The sequence below is a fragment of the Sinocyclocheilus rhinocerous genome, unplaced genomic scaffold (genome assembly GCF_001515625.1).
Source record: "Sinocyclocheilus rhinocerous isolate Xijiao unplaced genomic scaffold, SAMN03320098_v1.1 scaffold1628, whole genome shotgun sequence".
Lineage (NCBI taxonomy): Eukaryota > Metazoa > Chordata > Actinopteri > Cypriniformes > Cyprinidae > Sinocyclocheilus > Sinocyclocheilus rhinocerous.
In genome coordinates this window covers 231,320-248,353 of record NW_015660964.1, presented here as the reverse complement: position 1 = coordinate 248,353, position 17,034 = coordinate 231,320, and the positions used below count along the sequence as shown (strand labels likewise).

At 41.4% G+C, this 17,034-nt stretch overlaps 1 protein-coding gene across 2 annotated transcripts in view; it reads left to right on the top strand.

Moving 5' to 3' along the window:
• Positions 1–4,967: 4,967 nt before the first annotated feature.
• LOC107726163 (CMP-N-acetylneuraminate-beta-galactosamide-alpha-2,3-sialyltransferase 1-like) overlaps positions 4,968–17,034 on the top strand; it is a 17,682-nt gene continuing 5,615 nt past the window's right edge. The window contains exons 1-5 of one of the 2 annotated variants that reach the window (XM_016535677.1): positions 4,968–5,252; positions 6,671–6,954; positions 8,021–8,166; positions 8,954–9,133; positions 10,561–10,606. In XM_016535677.1, coding sequence (XP_016391163.1) covers positions 6,712–6,954; positions 8,021–8,166; positions 8,954–9,133; positions 10,561–10,606 — 615 coding nt within the window. In that variant the 5' untranslated portion in view covers positions 4,968–5,252; positions 6,671–6,711. Of the gene's footprint in view, positions 5,253–6,670; positions 6,955–7,972; positions 8,167–8,953; positions 9,134–10,560; positions 10,607–17,034 lie in introns of both variants that reach the window. The other variant, XM_016535676.1, reaches the window with a different exon arrangement.

The window sequence follows — 17,034 nt, the reverse complement described above, 5'->3', positions numbered from 1 at the left end:
AGCCAGGGTGGAGCCGGTGCAGCAGAGGGCCAAGGCAGAGCCAGCAGAGCAGAGAGCCAGGGTGGAGCCGGCAGAGCAGAGGGCCAAGGCGGAGCCGATGGCCACCAGAGCAGAGCAGACAGAGTTGAAGAGCACCAGGGTAGAGCCGATGAGCCGGACGGATCAGGCAGAACTGGAACAAAGAGCACAGAGAGGTTAACAATGGCCTCAGCGTCCGTAACAGGACTGGCAGACAGTTCAGAAATGGCATCTTTGGCCGTAACATGGCGAGCAGTGAGTCTAGGGCCAGCTCTTTTGACCATGGCTGTACAGTCAGAGAGTTCAGAAACAACCTCCCTGATCGTTGCAGGGCAAACAGAGAGTTCGTGACTGGCCTTCTTTTCCAGGATAGGACAGTCACAGAGTTCAGAATCGACCTCCTTGGTCAGAAAAGGACAGACTGAGAGTTCAGAAACGGCCTTCTTAGCCGTAACAGGACAGACTGAGGGTTCAGAAACCACCACCTCGGGAGGTTCTGCAGTGGAAGCTGCAACCTCTGGGGAAGCTACGGTGGTGTGTGTGGCCCAAACACAGAGAATGGCCGTAGTCATAACTGGCAGGACAGAGAGTACATCATCTATCTCCAAGACTGATGGTGCTGTGCCTGGGGAACTGGAGTGAGTAGCGGCAGGCAGTCTTGAGAACGTTGAAAAAGTGTTGCTTGAGAACACTGAGTCTGCGTGGCTCGGGATGACAGCTATGACGTGATGAGACTCTGGACGATCATCCGTGACGTGACGAGACTCTGGACGATCGGCTGTGACGTGACGAGACTCTGGACGATCGGCTGTGACGTGACGAGACTCAGGGTGATCAGCTGTGACGTGACGAGACTCAGGGAGAGCAGCTTAGACGTGAGCAGGCTCTGGCTTGGCAGGCTTGACGTGAGCAGGCTCTGGCTTGGCAGGCTTGACATGAGCAGGCTCTGGCTTGGCAGGCTTGACGTGAGCAGACTCTGGAATGGCCGCCATGACGGGACGAGACTCAGGAGCAGTGGCCTTTTTGTGAACAGCCTCCAGGCTGGCGGCCATTTTGTAGAGAGACTTTGGGCTGGCAGTCATCTTGTTAACAGTCTCTGGGCTGGTGGCCATTTTGTGAAAAGTCTCTGTGCTGGTAGCCATTTTGTAATAAGTCTCTGGGGCTTTAAAGTCCTCTGCCTCTCCCACAGTGAAAGGAGAACCACATAACAAGAGAGCATAGTCCATAATGTCCCTTAAACTACAGTTAAATTTCCCTTCAGGTAACCATGATTTCGTTGGTTCATTAAGTCCATAACGGAAAAGGTCCTTTAACATGATCTCATCAAAAGGCACTTGACAGGACAACTCACAAAATTGATGAACGTAATCCTCAATAGACAAATCTCTTTGCCGAAGGTGCAGTAGCTGGTCCACTGTGTCCATGATTGGCCTGGAATGCTCTAAAAGCCGCTGGATCCGGGTAGGGCTGGTGATTCTGTAACGTAGGAGGTGTAGTGACAACGGAGTTGAGGATCCAAATGCAGGCTTTATTCGTAAACGTGGTCAGACAGGCAGGGTCCAGTACCAGCAAACAATAATATCCCAGGCAAAGACAAAGAGTAATCCGTAAACAGGCAATGGTCAGGGCAGGCAGCAAAACAATCATAACAACCAGATAAACAGTCCAAGATCCAAAATACACAAAGGCAAGGCAAAACAAGGAAACACGGGCAGGATAACAGAAACTAGGAATCATTACAGGCTAAACAATCACCAGCGAAGTGTTCGAGTGTGTGTGCATCTTTTAAGGTCCTTCTAATATGAGACAGCTGTGAACTGATGATGAGATCTAATGAGTGACAGGTGATGCAATATATGATGAGTCCGGCAAAGGATTATGGGGAATGTAGTCTACGGTGAATGGCAAAAGTCAGGGATGGAGTACCCACTGGTGGAGCTCATGGGCACTCCAGTTGGTGATCGTGACAGACGCTGCCGCTTGGTCGTTCCTTTAAAAAACAAAAACTTGAATTTAACAAATATAAAATGTTCCAAACATTCTAAATTAACTTTATAAAGAAACAAAAAGAAATATGACCACTTTGCCATTAAAAACCAAAACTGAACTATTTTAATAGCTGTGTAATGGGGAAGAGAGAGGTATGCACATTACAAGCACTGAAATATAAAACAAATAGAAAAGGAAAAAGCATTTAAAAAAAATAATAATTAAACACTGCGTCGTCAGAGTTGGTATGTGGATTTATCAGACACTTGCACTTAACATTTTATGAAAATCAAGCTCAAATGGAGTTAACAAGGTTTTTGACCAGCGAATGACGGAGATCTGTGTTTTGTCTGTCATTACAACGGCCGCATCTGAGGCAGCAAGTGCATCGCATTATACGCTTTCATCAACTTACAGGTTATAACATTTATTGTAGCTATATGGGCGCTTAGTTTTTCATGTCGTTTAATACACTTGGCCAAAATCTCATGATAGACGATGAAGCGCTATATGCACAGGATATTTAAAACGTAGCCTACAAAAGTAGCCTATTGGATACAACTAGACGGCAAAAGCTATTCTCTCCTCTTCAAACACACAAAAAACATTAACCTTTATAGACATAGTGTTTTAGTGAAGAAAACGCTGTACTTATTCAAACATCATTTATTATTTACCCTTGCATTGCGAACAAGCCGAGATCTGTCTCCAGGCTGCCACACGTACGTTATCCAGACGCTTATCCACACGTACGTTATCCAGACGCTTATCCAGACGCTTATCCACACATATGTTATCCAGACGCTTATCCACACGTATGTTATCCAGACGCTTATCCACACGTATGTTATCCAGACGCAAAGTAAAAAAAATCCTTTCTTTGCTACGTCCCCGCCACGCCTCCACGTATGTCGATTGAATCATGCCGAATACTATGGGATTTTGGCCAGACGGCTGGCGAGCGTATACACGTTAGTTCTCCTCTCAGTTTGCTTAGCAATCAGCAAAAAGTGCATATAGTACACCCCATAATGATCCACTCCTCATACACTTCTATCAAAACTTCTACAAAAGTGAGTACACCCCTAAGTGAAAATGTCCAAATTGGGTTTGAATGCTTTTCATTGGTTAAATATTTGTAAAACCCTCAAACAGACATAAGGAAGACCAATAGCAGTGATTTAAAACAATAATAACGAAATATAATAGAGAGTTTGGCTTTTCCACGGCACACCTGACTAGCTAGTTAGCTGACGGGCTAGGGTATGGGGACTGCCATACGGAAACGCCGCCCCTGGGACAAAGCCAAATGATTATCAATGTACTTATTCACATGTACGTTTATCCACACGTACGTTATCCAGACGCTTATCCACACGTACGTTATAATGATCCACTCCTCATACACTTCTATCAAAACTTCTACAAAAGTGAGTACACCCCTAAGTGAAAATGTCCAAATTGGGCAGGGGTGTACTCACTTCTGTGAGATACTGTACGTGGACATAACGCATTCCTTCAGAAATCTTTCTCTCACACACAGGCTATGTATACACATGCACACACACACACACAAACGCACACAGAGTGTCTGGATATTCATTCCTGTTACTTGGTGTTCATTCCTGTTACGCACTGTTCATTCCTGTTATTAAATTTTGTTCTAAAAAATGAGGTTGAATGACTGCTTTTTTCATCTGTGTTATGTTCATCATTTATCCAATAGTTTACTTAATTACATGACTTAAAAATTATAATATTGTAGTTTGGGTCTCCTGTAAAATAAAAAAAATGGCTTTGCATTTTTTTTTTAATTACACCTTGTGTGCTTGTTTAGTGAATTTTTAGTTACAAATATAAATTATTAAAACATTTTACCAACCATTATTAAAAAGGTGCCTGAGATTGACCAATGTACATTTCGAACAGTGAAATATGTGTGTTGTTAGATACAGTGTTGAAAAAAGATAAAAAATTAAGTTTAATTTTTTAAAGTTACAAAAGCAAATGTTACCCATTCGGTGGAATGTCCCAAAAGCTCATTTCTATATTTGTATAATTAAGTGGTTCTCACTTCCAGTCCTCGCGTACCACCGCTCTGCACATTTTGTATGTATCTCTTATCACTTCAGATGTTTGTTTGTTCTATTTTAGTGCCCTGAAAAGTTGACATCACAGGATATTCCACCATGATTCCAGTTCGAAGGGAGCATATATGTTCCATTCAAAGGGCATTAAAAGTGTGTGAGATGCAAATTTAAATTGTATTTATTTATAGAGGTATACTATGTCACAATTCACACTTCTCTAGTAAGTTTCATCTGTGTGTGAAGAAGCTGCAGGCTGTGGCACAGTGCAAATCTGTGAACGAATGTTCCGAAGTGAAGTAAACTTCAGTGGATTTCCTGTGCTCAGGGAGTAGGGAGCAATGAACACTGTGTAGGGACTCTGTCAATTGGAACACAGTTCATGCATGGAGCTCTCTTCTAACGAGCTGCTTATCTGAATCAGGTGTGTTAAATAAGAGAGACATGCAAAATATGCAGAGCGGTGGTACACGATGACTGGAATTGAGAACCACTGGTCTAGATCTACATTCTGTATCTCTCCTTTGTCTGACACACCCATTTCAGGTCTTGGAGTCTCTACTAATGCGCTGATGATCTGAATCAGGTGTGTTTGATTAAGGACACATGGAAAACATGCAGTGGCAACCATCCCACCCATTTAGACCCCTGCTCTAAATAATAAATTGCACATGACAGTACATATTAGTTTGTATCTGTCAATGTTGACACATTAATTTACAGGCAAGTCTTGTGAGAAAGAAAACCTCTGAACAAATTTAACAGGTTAAGCTTAAATAATTCCTTGGTTCTGTCATGTAAATTAAATAATAAAACAGTGCCTCCCCCTTTTTCTTTTCCTTTTGGCGTAATATATGAAACATAACATATTACAAGAGGGTGCGTGTGTGGAATCAGGTTAAACTGGTCAAACGTGCCTGCTGTTCACATGCTAGAGTTTATAGTGTAACTGTGCTGCTTACATATTCATATTTTCACCCGACTCACTGTACTGTAGGTGATCACTTTCCTATGTCTTACTAAGTCATCTAAGACTCTGACTTCAAAAGTCATTAGTGAGGGCTCACACGGGCATGCTTTCTCGGTAAACTAAACTCAAAATGGAAGCTGGTTAACACACAGAAGAACAGATCATTTGTTTGCAGATTCCTCTCACAGGTAACAGATCTCTGGACTTTGTTTCAGTTTTACCAGCCTGTTTGTATATCTGTTTCTCTTCAGATGTATGTCAGAGTAAACTTTAAATTGTAAATGAAAGTAATACATATCTTAATTTGTTAAGCTGGACTACACCCTTATAGATGAGCCTATAATGTAGCCTAAGGTCCCGATCAGACAGAATGCAGTTTTAGCAACCTGCTGCGCCTCGTGTTTTTGTAGGAGTGCTCTGAGTGCTGAAGTTGAAAAAATAAATAAAATTCTGAGCAGGAAAAACCCCAACATCATTTGTTAGTTTTTTTCCATTGTCCAATCGAATGAATGGAGAGGCGGACCTTCCGTTGTGGTGACAGAAGTTTACAGTTGCTTGGAACATCCAGAGACTGAAATGATGGAGGAGAAACTTGTGCTGGCTGTCACGGGTCACGCGGAGCTGTATTTTTTTTAAAGTTTCTGCTAATATGACAGTTTACTTAACAGCAAACCAAAGATTTTAGAGCGCTCGTGCTATAATCCTTGATTTCAGGACACCTGATTTGGTCGTTGCCTAGCAACATAAAAAACACCCCGCAGTGCACTGCTCTTTTAAGAGAAAGGAAAACTTGAAATCGCATCATATGACCCCTTTAAAAAAAGCAAAGTCCCTTTAAGACAAGTAATTTCACTCGGCAGCCATCTTTGAAACGCCTCTCAGGCATGCAAGTGCAACTCCTATCTCTTTGAATGGGGAAGGATCAAATTGTAAACTGTTCACCAAGTTTAAGATTAAATTTCATATTTGAAATCACCAATGAAATCTGACAACTGTCTCATAAATGTTGTTACTTTTGCTCAAATAGCGTCAAAAAAGCGTATTTTCAGGCTAGATCAGCCAGTGCACATGCGCAGTCCTGAGCGCACGTCTCCGAACCTGACTGTTTCTATAGCAACCGGGACTTCTAACGGCAGCTGCAATGACACGATGACTTTACCAATTAGCAATTGGCTCTTTTACTCAGAAGGCGGGGCTTCCTTCAATAGTGCGGCCATATTGAGCGTTGCATTTTTTCCCGCATTCAAAACTATACCAGTGACACGTCTTGGGTATTCTGTAGTCTTTGAAATAAGTCAAACAACAAAAAAAGGCAGTGCAGTGCGGTTATCAAACTTGAAAAAATGTGTTCTGTCTGATCAGGTCCTGAGCCTTTTTTTTTTTTTTTTTATGGAAACAATTACACTGATATGAACAATTATACTGATACTATCTTAATAATAGAATACAACAACACATTTGGCTATATGAATTTTTCCTGTGTAGTTTAAGATGAAAATGTGTAATAGTTAAAGTTGACAATGAATGCAGAGAGAGTGTGATCAATAGACAGAACACATCAGTCTAAAAATATATATTTTTTTCCTCTTTCTTTCTCTACTTTCAGAGAGAAAACATCGAACACATTTCATTCAAACAACACACATAATGATGATTAACAAAATAACTCTTCGACAAGTCGTTGTGTTTGTCAGTGTCGCCAGCACTGTCTGTATAGTTCTCTTCTGTCAAACATCTACCAGGAGTTTTCTCACAGATGCGTGTGTCTGTAACTGCGCAATGGATTCGGAGGGTCTTTTGTGGTTTTCTCAACGATATAAACCCTCTGCTAACGTGACACTTAACACCAAGAACAGCCCACTGGATTTCCACACCTATTGGTGGTGGAAGGTAAGGACAAGTCTCTTTATTCTGAATCACAGTGTGTAACAGTAGCTGTGCTCTTTATTAATCCGGCACTGAGGTCCTCTGTGGTATAGCCTGTTCATTGGACTTGGGGGTTTTATCCAAAACTATTTTAAACAGCAGGCTAATTCTTTTTGAATTACATTTACATATTCATAGAGTGCATTTGAGGTACATATTTTTAAAATATGTGTGCTCCCTCAAAATTGAACCCATGACCTAGGTATTGCTAGCATCTGAACTACAGGAACACTTTTTTGCATACAATTGGCATATCATATGTCATGTGATATCATATGTCACAAAATGATAATGCGATTCCGTGAGTATAGTAATAGATCAAATATTGTATAAGAGTTGTTGTGTTCTCGCTGGCATGCAGGTTCAAGTCTGGCTGGCACTCATAGCCTGTCACTGCCCCACTTCTTTCCTATTGCCCTTTGATTATCCTGTAGATAATATTAGGGCAAAAAGCCCATAAAAGAGAAGTTTCACGATTCAGTACTGTTAAAAACTTTCATTTATTAGTCTCCCTGTTCAAGTGGAGATGAAAAAAGCTTCATGAATCTAAATGTGTTTGTTGCTTGTTGAAAATTTCACCAATTTCAGTCTAAATGCTGGAAACACCACAAGGTACTCTGAGCTCTCGACTCACCAGGAAACTGAAGGTGTCTGACGTCACACAGTAAACAGCACACTGCATTCCCAACATACAAAGACAGCGCAGAATAATTCCCACCTTCTAAATAAAAGAGCCAATTGCCTATTAGTGAAGACATCATCTCAGTCCAGCTGCTCTTAGAAGCTCTGGTTTGCATAGAAACATTTCCTTGAAAGGGACTTTGCTTGCTCTGTTTGGTGCTATGAAAGATGTACTGTTACATCACTGTATACATATGACATGTCAGTCTCTTTTGATTTTGTGAAATGTATAACAGCACAACAATAATCACTTTTACATGTAACTCCTAATTTTGTCACATTGTTTTCAAATGTTTAACAGAGTCTACAAAATGAATCAACTGTAGCCGACTACAAAAAAGTGGTGGAGGTGTTGTTTTCCCTCTTCCCAGATAAAGATCACTACTCCGACACCAGTCCCAGCCGCTGCAGAACCTGTGCTGTAGTGGGCAACTCGGGCAACCTCATTGGATCCCATTATGGTGCGCTCATAGATTCACAAGACTTCGTTATAAGGTACTAAATGAGCCAACTGTCACAGAAAACAGACAATGCTAATTTGGCCAACACTGTGGCATAAATTGTAAATTTGCATCTGCTAACATAAGTACTTAATTCAAGTTATGAGGGCAAAAATATCCCTGTATGAGTATTTGTTTTTTTTATATTCATAACATCTGATATAGTTCAGCAATATCACGCAAGCAATAGTGCTGTTTTCCGAATATCAGCTCATGAGCTTGGATCGTGAATGTGATATCTGATTTTTTTTATTTATGTTTCTTATATATTTATTTATAATATATATTTATTTATATTTATAATATAATTTATATATAGATTTTATTTATAGATTTATATCTTTATTTGACCCTCTAACTCTAGCACTCTCTATTCTAATTCTATTCTTAAAAAACACTAGCTTCTCTATTCTTTTTGTATTCTATCTATTTGTTTTCTCTTTATTTAATATACAATTAACAAAAAGCAAAAAAAAGGGGCCTCTAACATTTGCTTGCTCTATTCTTTTTCTATTCTATCTGTTTTCTTTTTATTTATTATACAATAAAAAACAACAACCTTGCTACGTGTACTGCGTTAAGCTAACTGAGACTTGTTATAGCACTTGCATATCTTTGCTCTTTTGTTGATTTTGATTGCTTCCATTGTCCTCATTTGTAAGTCGCTTTGGATAAAAGTGTCTGCTAAATGACTAAATGTAATGTAAATGTAAATGTAATAAATACTCTTATCATATACCCAAACTTTGTATATCTGTGTTATCTGTGTGTTTTTATCTCAGGATGAATGAGGGCCCAACAAAAGGTTTTGAGCAGGACGTGGGGTCTAAGACCACTCACCGTGTCATCTACCCTGAGAGCGCTGTGGACATGGATGAGACGACTCACCTCATTCTGTTGCCCTTTAAGATTCTGGATCTGCAGTGGCTCATCAGCATCTTCACCACCAGACACATTGATCTGTGAGATCTGTTCCTCATGTTTCTCACCTTTACATTAACAACTTCTGTTGTTGGATGTTGTTGGCTGTTTTTGAGGGGTGGCTGACAAAAAAGTTTTTTTTTTTTCTGCAAAGTACAATTTTGAAGAAAAACAACTCATTTTGCATCAACATCATGCATTTCTTACCTCAGCCACCAGAGCTCTCTAGTTATAGCTGGGATCTTTATGATAATCTCCATAACTGTTCCCAGTAGAAGCAACTAGTCACATCTAAACAATGGCCATGTTTGGAGTGGAATACCAGCTTATAACTTAGTGAACACTGGAGTGGTTTAAAAACCTCTGTTGTAATCTAAACTGTTTTGGTGAGCTTAAAGGAATAGTTCAACCAAAAAAATACAATTCTATCATTTTTTTCCCTTAAAACTCGTATCATTCAACACATACAACTTTTTTTTTATTTATTTATTTGTTTATTTTTTTTTGTGAAGGCCGTGATTTGTGAAGAATATTCTGGCCACTCTTTTATATACTATGATAGAAAATGAGAACTGGGGCTGTCAAGCTTCAAAATACCATAAAAGAACCATAACAGCGGTTCATATGACATCTTCTGAAACCAATTTTGTGTGACAATCAGTCAAAATGTTGACTGGTGAAGAGAGAAGTAGTGATGTCCGATTCATGAACAAATTGTTTTAATTGTAAATGAATCCATTGATCAAGTTCACAAAACCAGACCAAATAACTCAGAAATCAGATGGAATTTAATTCTTGAGTCAACTCACAGCCCACTGGAGGAGAAGACTTCAAATCAGAAGACTTGGAAAATAGTGATTTGGACCTCGTTTACTATAATATTATGGTATACTTTTGCATCCTTTTTAAATCTTTCTTATTTTATTAATTGTAATTGAATGAAAAAGAAAAATCAATGCATTATTCCAAATGAAATGTACCATTTTTCCGTCAAATGGAGATTTTTGGTTTATTTGCCAGCGTTCTTCTTAACCTTCAATGATTTTTAGGAGTCAAGCTCTGAAAATGTTAATTTGACTAGAAACACCAGAAACCGCATATAAAGCATTGTTTCATTGAGTCGGGTGAGATTTCTGCATTCAGCAAAAGGTGGATAGGATTGCACACTATGACATCATTTTCGGTGAGCGTGATTTGACCAAGTACATCATGTTCCTGGATCAAGGTTTAGGTTTAGGAGTGGGGATTGAGTTAAGTCTGTATTTTTGGACAGTAATGTTGATCCAGGAACATGTCTTACTTGGCAAAATCACGGCGACCATCAAACATAGTATGCATCTATAATTTAATACAATCGATTAATTAATGACAATTAACAATGTCATATACATTATATTAATTTTTATATATATTTTTTATATTGGATCGAATTAAACTTTTTTTTTTTTTTTTTTACATTTATTCTCAGGACATACACGTATGTGAAACCATCAATTAAAGCAGACAGGAATAAGGTAGGCGTAATTGACATCATCCATCCATGATTTTCTGCCCCCAGTGTTTCTGTTTTCACTTCCTGTGTTTAGTTACTGTTTCCTCTTCAACCTTGTTTGTTTGTCATAGTGATTCATTGGCTCCACCCCCTTGTTAACTCTTGTATTTATACCCCTGTGTTTGCCCTGTTCAGTGTCAGTCTTTGTTTCCTGGTGTATGCGCCTGTCCCGTTCGTTTGTCATTGGTCATGTGATTTCTACGTTAACAATACAAGCCTCGAATTGAGGCTTCATCTGGCACGCTAATTTATTCTCGACACAAGCTCCGACGCCTCGGTTCGAATGTCACATCACTAGTTCCTGCATCAAGGTATTAATACTATCGAGGATTATACTGCCCAGTTTTGTGCTTATGCTAACTGTTTGGACTGGAAGGATGCTGTTTTAAAGGACTTTTATTGTTACGGACTAAATGAACCTCTGAGATCAATCTTGCCTAGTAGGAATAATCAACTGACATCACAACAATACATAGACTTTGCACTTTATGATGTTTTATTACCAAGGTTCGGGAGGAGCATGATCAGATAATCAACCAATTCGGCACAGGTGGAGCTCGTTTAGTTAATCATCTTAACTAGCACAATACGTACAGGGGTTGGACAATGAAACTGAAACACCTGGTTTTAGACAAAAGTAATTTATTAGTATGGTGTAGGGCCTCCTTTTGCAGCCAGTACAGCATCAATTCGTCTTGGGAATGACAGATACAAGCCCTGCACAGTGGCCAGATGGATTTTGAGCCGTTCCTCTTGCAGAACAGAGGCCAGGTCACTACGTGATGCTTGTGGAGGAAAACGTTTCCTGACTCGCTCCTCCAAAACACCCCAAAGTGGCTCAATAATATTCAGATCTGGTGACTGTGCAGGCCATGGGAGATGTTCAACTTCACTTTTATGTTCATCAAACCACTCTGTCACCAGTCTTGCTGTGTGTAATGGTGCATTATCATCCTGATACACGGCACCACCTTCAGGGTACAATGTTTGAACTATTGGGTGCACATGGTCCTCCAGAATGGTTTGGTAGTCCTTGGCAGTGACATGCCCATCTAGCACAAGTATCGGGCCTAGGGAATGCCATGATATTGCAGCCCAAACCATCATTGATCCACCCCCCATGCGTCACTCTGGGCATGCGACAGTCCGGGTGGCAAGCTTCTTTGGGGATTCTCCACACAGTAACTCTCCCGGATGTGGGAAAGACAGTGAAGGTAGACTCATCGGAGAACAATACATGTATCACATTGTCCAAAGCCCAAGATTTCCACTGCTGGCAACATTGAAACCGACGTTTGGCATTGGCACGATTCTTCACACTCTGCTCTTACTGATGGAATGTGCAACTGCGCAAATATAGCCATGAAACCTCGAACACTACATTGGCCAGTGTTTCAGTTTCATTGTCCAACCGCTGTATATATACAGGCAAATTGCCTCTGTCCCACGACAGTTTTCCGGCATTCGTTTCGCTCCGTTTACCATTATATCACAGACTCAACTTTTCCCGTCCAACGACGAGACTTGTACTGGTGATTTTTTTTCGGATCCTCCGCCGCAATCTGCCAGCCCCAGGATCACTCCTTCTCCGCCTGAGCCCCAGGCTTCATCGCGGGCGCCGCTCTGCTCGATCAGCCACAGACTCACCACAACACCGAGGCCTAACCTCACCTCCACCCGCGAGACTTTTAACTTCTTCGCCGGCATCCTCCTATCATTCGGCTTTGCCAACAATTCTTCTGAGCGGAAAAAGTGGACAGTATTTAAGCTCGCAAGGCCCCAAACTCACGTCGCTCAACATCACCATCATCCTGCACAAGACCCGGATCTCCTCAAGCGTTGAGTCGCAGCGGCAGGCCTTCAACGAGCCTGGGCCACGCCCCAGATCTCACCGCAGCAAGGCCTTACTCGCTTTCTGCTTCGGCTCAGCCTTTCACCGTGACTCTTCGCGGCCGTGTGCCGTATGCAGCCGGCCCTCCAGCTCCTGTAGCAGACGTTAGCGCAAGGCTGCCTCTGCTAACGATGTAGGCCACCAGTGTTCCTAGCTAATTTTTAGTTAGAGTCACTGAAACACAGGTTGTTTGTTGCTTTAAGTTGTTAAATGACATAGTAACATCATTGGAATTGATGCCATTGTGTAACAATGACGAAAAACTGTGTAGAACGCACACTGAAATTACTTACATTTTCTGTATTAATCTTCACCAGTATTTTACTGTATTTTAAATTACACATAGCACTTTAATAGATGGATAGATAAGATGGTTAAGTTCAATTTTCGAGATAAGATTAACAGTGTACCTAAATGATTAACAATTATAGGTACAATCTAACAACTAAGGTGTATCATAAATAAACAATTATTGAACAAGCGCAGCTAGCAACTTAATTCACATGTGATGAGTGTACTGCTAGGCACCTCTCTCCAAGTCTTTACCAGCTGACGTGCTGCTTGGCTGGCTGTTTCAATACTTTCTTCTTTTCGTGTGGTTAAGAGGAAAATAATTTTTCACCTTAGAAAAAAAAATCGCTATGTGCTTTTTGAAAAACAATTTGCTAGGGTAGTCCGTGAAGTTGCTAAATCTAGCAACAAAATGACTAAGTTGGCAACACTGCAGGCTAGACAGGCATTTCTGCATTTCCCGCCGATCGTCACTAAACCCTCCCCTTTCCTGTGGCCTACAGCTACAGCAGCTGAAGCAAGCACTCCTCTCCCTTACACTTCTCTTCTGCACTCAAAATCACAATATTCTCTTTTCACAGCAACACCTCTGCCCGTCCCATTAAATACTGTCGCCTCGGAGCCACCACCAGCGGCTCACAACATCCGAGCACAGATCCTGGTCATTATCAGCCTTTTCGCTACCCCCAACCATTTTTTTCCGCAAAGGCACATCGGAGTGACTACTAGGAAAATTCTCGGGTAAGAAACGCCTTATAATCGATCTGTCAGCCCCGCATAACTCCCCGTTTTCAAGCATAAACACTTTGGTTCCTCTTGATGAATTTTCTCTCAAATAGCAGGATACTGATCATGCGATCGATATGATAAAAATCGTGGGTCATGGCATTTGGCTGGCCAAAGTCGAAATCACCTCAGCTTTCGAAGCGATGCCTATCCATCCGGCACTCATTCGGGGTACGCTGGCACAGGAAATTCTATTTTCGCTGTATGCTTAACTTTCGGATGCAAAGTAGCCCCAAGATTTTTGACACGTTACCAGAAGCGGTTTGTTGGATTTGTCGAACAATTGTGCAATTCCCCACCTCATTCACCCTCTCGACGACTTTCTAATCATCCCGCCTCTCAACGCCATCCCAGCTGTGCATATCCCTACAGTTCAAAAAGTTTTCTGAGCTCGGAGTTCCCATCACCCAGCGGCAGATGGGGGGCTCTCCCTTCAGATGCAGTGAGTCTGCTCCAGAGCCCGTTCCAGTCCGTGAATCAGTCCATGAGCCTGCTCCAGTCCATGAACGTGCGCCACGTGTGAGTTCCCTGCCTGTCCCGTTTCGACTACTGAAGTCATCCTTGAGCATCTAGCCTGTCCTGTTTTGACCATAGTGGTCACCTGTGAACTCTCAGTCTGCCAAATAGGCCGTCTTTGAACTCTCTGTCTGTCCTGTCATGGCCAAGGAGGCCACCTCTGAACCCTTTGCCTGTCCTGTCACGGCCAAGGAGGCCATCCTTGAGCTCTTCACCTGTCCAATTACGACCAAGGAAGTTGTCTCTGATCTCTTAGCCCAGTGATCCTCAAATCTGGCTCGCGAGAGCCACTTTCCTGGAGAGTTTAGCTCTAACCCTAATCAAACACACCTGAGTTTGCTTATCAATGTCTTCAAGATCATTAGAAAATCACAGCTAGGTTTGTTTTATTAGGGTTGGAGCTAAACTCTGCAGGAAAATGGATCTCGCGAGCCAGATTTGAGGATCACTGTCTTAGCCCATCCTTTTGCAGTCAAGGAGGCTATCCCTGAATCCCTTGTCTGTTCTGTTGCAGACAAGGAGGCCATATCTGAATTCTCAGCCTGCATTGTCACGCCCCAAGATGCCGTCTCTGTACTCTCTGTCTGCCTTGATGCAATCGCAGAGGTCGTACATGAACTTCCCATCAACCTGAAACATCTGGCTGGTCCAGTTATTTCAGTCTTTGTTTTCTGGTGTATGCTTCTGTCCCGTGTTTCTGGTTCTTGTCCCTGTGTTAGTTCTTCATTTATACTCTTAATAAATCCTACTGCAAGTGGATCCTCCACCTTGTGTTTCTTGTGTTCTTCAATGAGTTTCTTAAATAAATAAATGCGCTGCAATCACTAAAACAAATAACTTTATTGACCATGTCTCTCAATTACATCTGGCCAGAGAATTTCATCTACATCACAACATACAGTATATTCTCACGAGCCATGCATCGTGGGAAAAAATGGCGTGAATGTTGAATCCATCCTTGACAAGCTTCTGCCTCAACATCTCCACAGGCCTCTTCCATTGCTTGAAGAAGGTTCACTTGGTTGTAAGGGTTGTGATCATGCACTTTCCATCTCCAAGAGGTGAAGTACTCCTCAATTGGATTCAGGAAAGGACAATATGGAGGAAGGAACACCATTCTGAAATGTGGGTGATGTTCAAACCACTCTTGCACCAGTGCTGAATGATGAAATTGGACACTGTCCCAGATAACTACAAAACTTCACTCCATTTGCTCCTGATCGACCTGCTGTGTTGAATTGGCCCAATACTGCATTGTATGCCACATGCTCATTGTGGTTGAAATTGCGGCACACATGGTGATGTTGCCTCCTCGTTGTCCAGGGGCATTGACTATGGCACGATGGCCAATCACATTCCTTCCTCGTTTCCTTTTTTGTTGTTGTTGTTGAGATTAAAGCCAGCTTCATCAAAATACAGGTACTCATAATGAGTTCCACTGTTATTCAACTCCAAAAAAGAAAAAAGAAAACAGATGTTGCCGAACATTGAGTTCTCCCACTTTCACACACCACTATCCGAGATGAATTAATTTTTCCAGAGTGTAATAGTATATGGACATATAATGTCCAGGAAATACATATCTTTGTTTTTTACAGTAAAAGTGCAGTGACTGTGTGGCTTTCACATACCTGAACAAACTGGAATCGCAACTCTTTCACTCTATCGGAGTGAAGATCACGATCATTTGTGGCAAGACTGCATTGGTGAATATTATGAAATAATTGATTGTCCTGTATTATTCTTTGCTGAATTTCTTTGAGGCGGATGGTGTTGTTCTAGACCACAATGTCAACAATGACATGTTCTTGTTCATTTGAAAATAGTCTTGTTTGTCCACCTAAATGTTCAATTCTGAAAAAAATGTGAACAATTAGAAACATTTACACTAGAGGATTAGAACTATAAATAGACAAGGCTCTAGACTGTACTCATAGAACCAGAATGGTATAGTTTCTTACTGCTTTTCCCTCTGATAATTGAAGCTACTGTGGATCGGTTTATGTTTGGCTGAACTCTCTGGCCAGCTTCTCCCAAGGAGATACCATGATTTATAACATGGTCAATCAGGGTGGCTCTGATTTCATTTGAAACCCATCTGTACCCTCTACCTCTCCTCCCTCCCCTTCCACCCTGCAGACCCCTTCCTCTTTGTTCATGTCTTCTTACATTTTCTTCTCTTCCCAACATACCATTGCCGTCCAATCTACCTATCTCTTCTCCCTCTACTCCTCCCCCTTCTCCCTCAATTCTTCTTTCTTCGGTACGCATGTGTACCGAACAAATACAGCATTGTTTTAACCACTGCATCATCTCTTCCTCTTTACTGCTAGTTTTAAAGCGAAATAAACATGAATGAACATCTCATGCCTAGTGTAATCGCTCAATCAGTGTTTCAACTGCGGAAAGACGGCAATAAAACAGCTTGTAAACAAAACGTGACGTAGCATTTCATTTCCCTCAGGCAGTCATCAGTGTCCACAGTCTCCTCCAGGAGCGCATCTTTAACGTCATCTTGCCGTCAGCGCAGATGAACAGTTCTGCGTTCAAATGCACGCAATAGGCTTGAGCTTGCCGCAAAGCATCGGCAAAAGTAATTACCATAAATGCGTCAGGGGGAAACAGTAAGGAGATATTTGAATTATTTACTAATGTTTTCTGAGTCGGTGTCGCAAGGATGAAGTTGTCGATCCTGACTCGCCATCTCTTCATTAGACGCGCCTTTAGAGAGAAGTGCATCTTTACGGATTATGATCATAATGAAAGAGCTTTTGTTTTTGATTTGTTTTATTTCGTTAAGTAGTAATTTAAAGCTTTCTATAGATATATTTATCATGTCTGTGAGGCATGTATTCGCTGAGTTTCGGTTCATTTTTGTGAAGCGCTCCTGTTGAAGAAGAGACGGC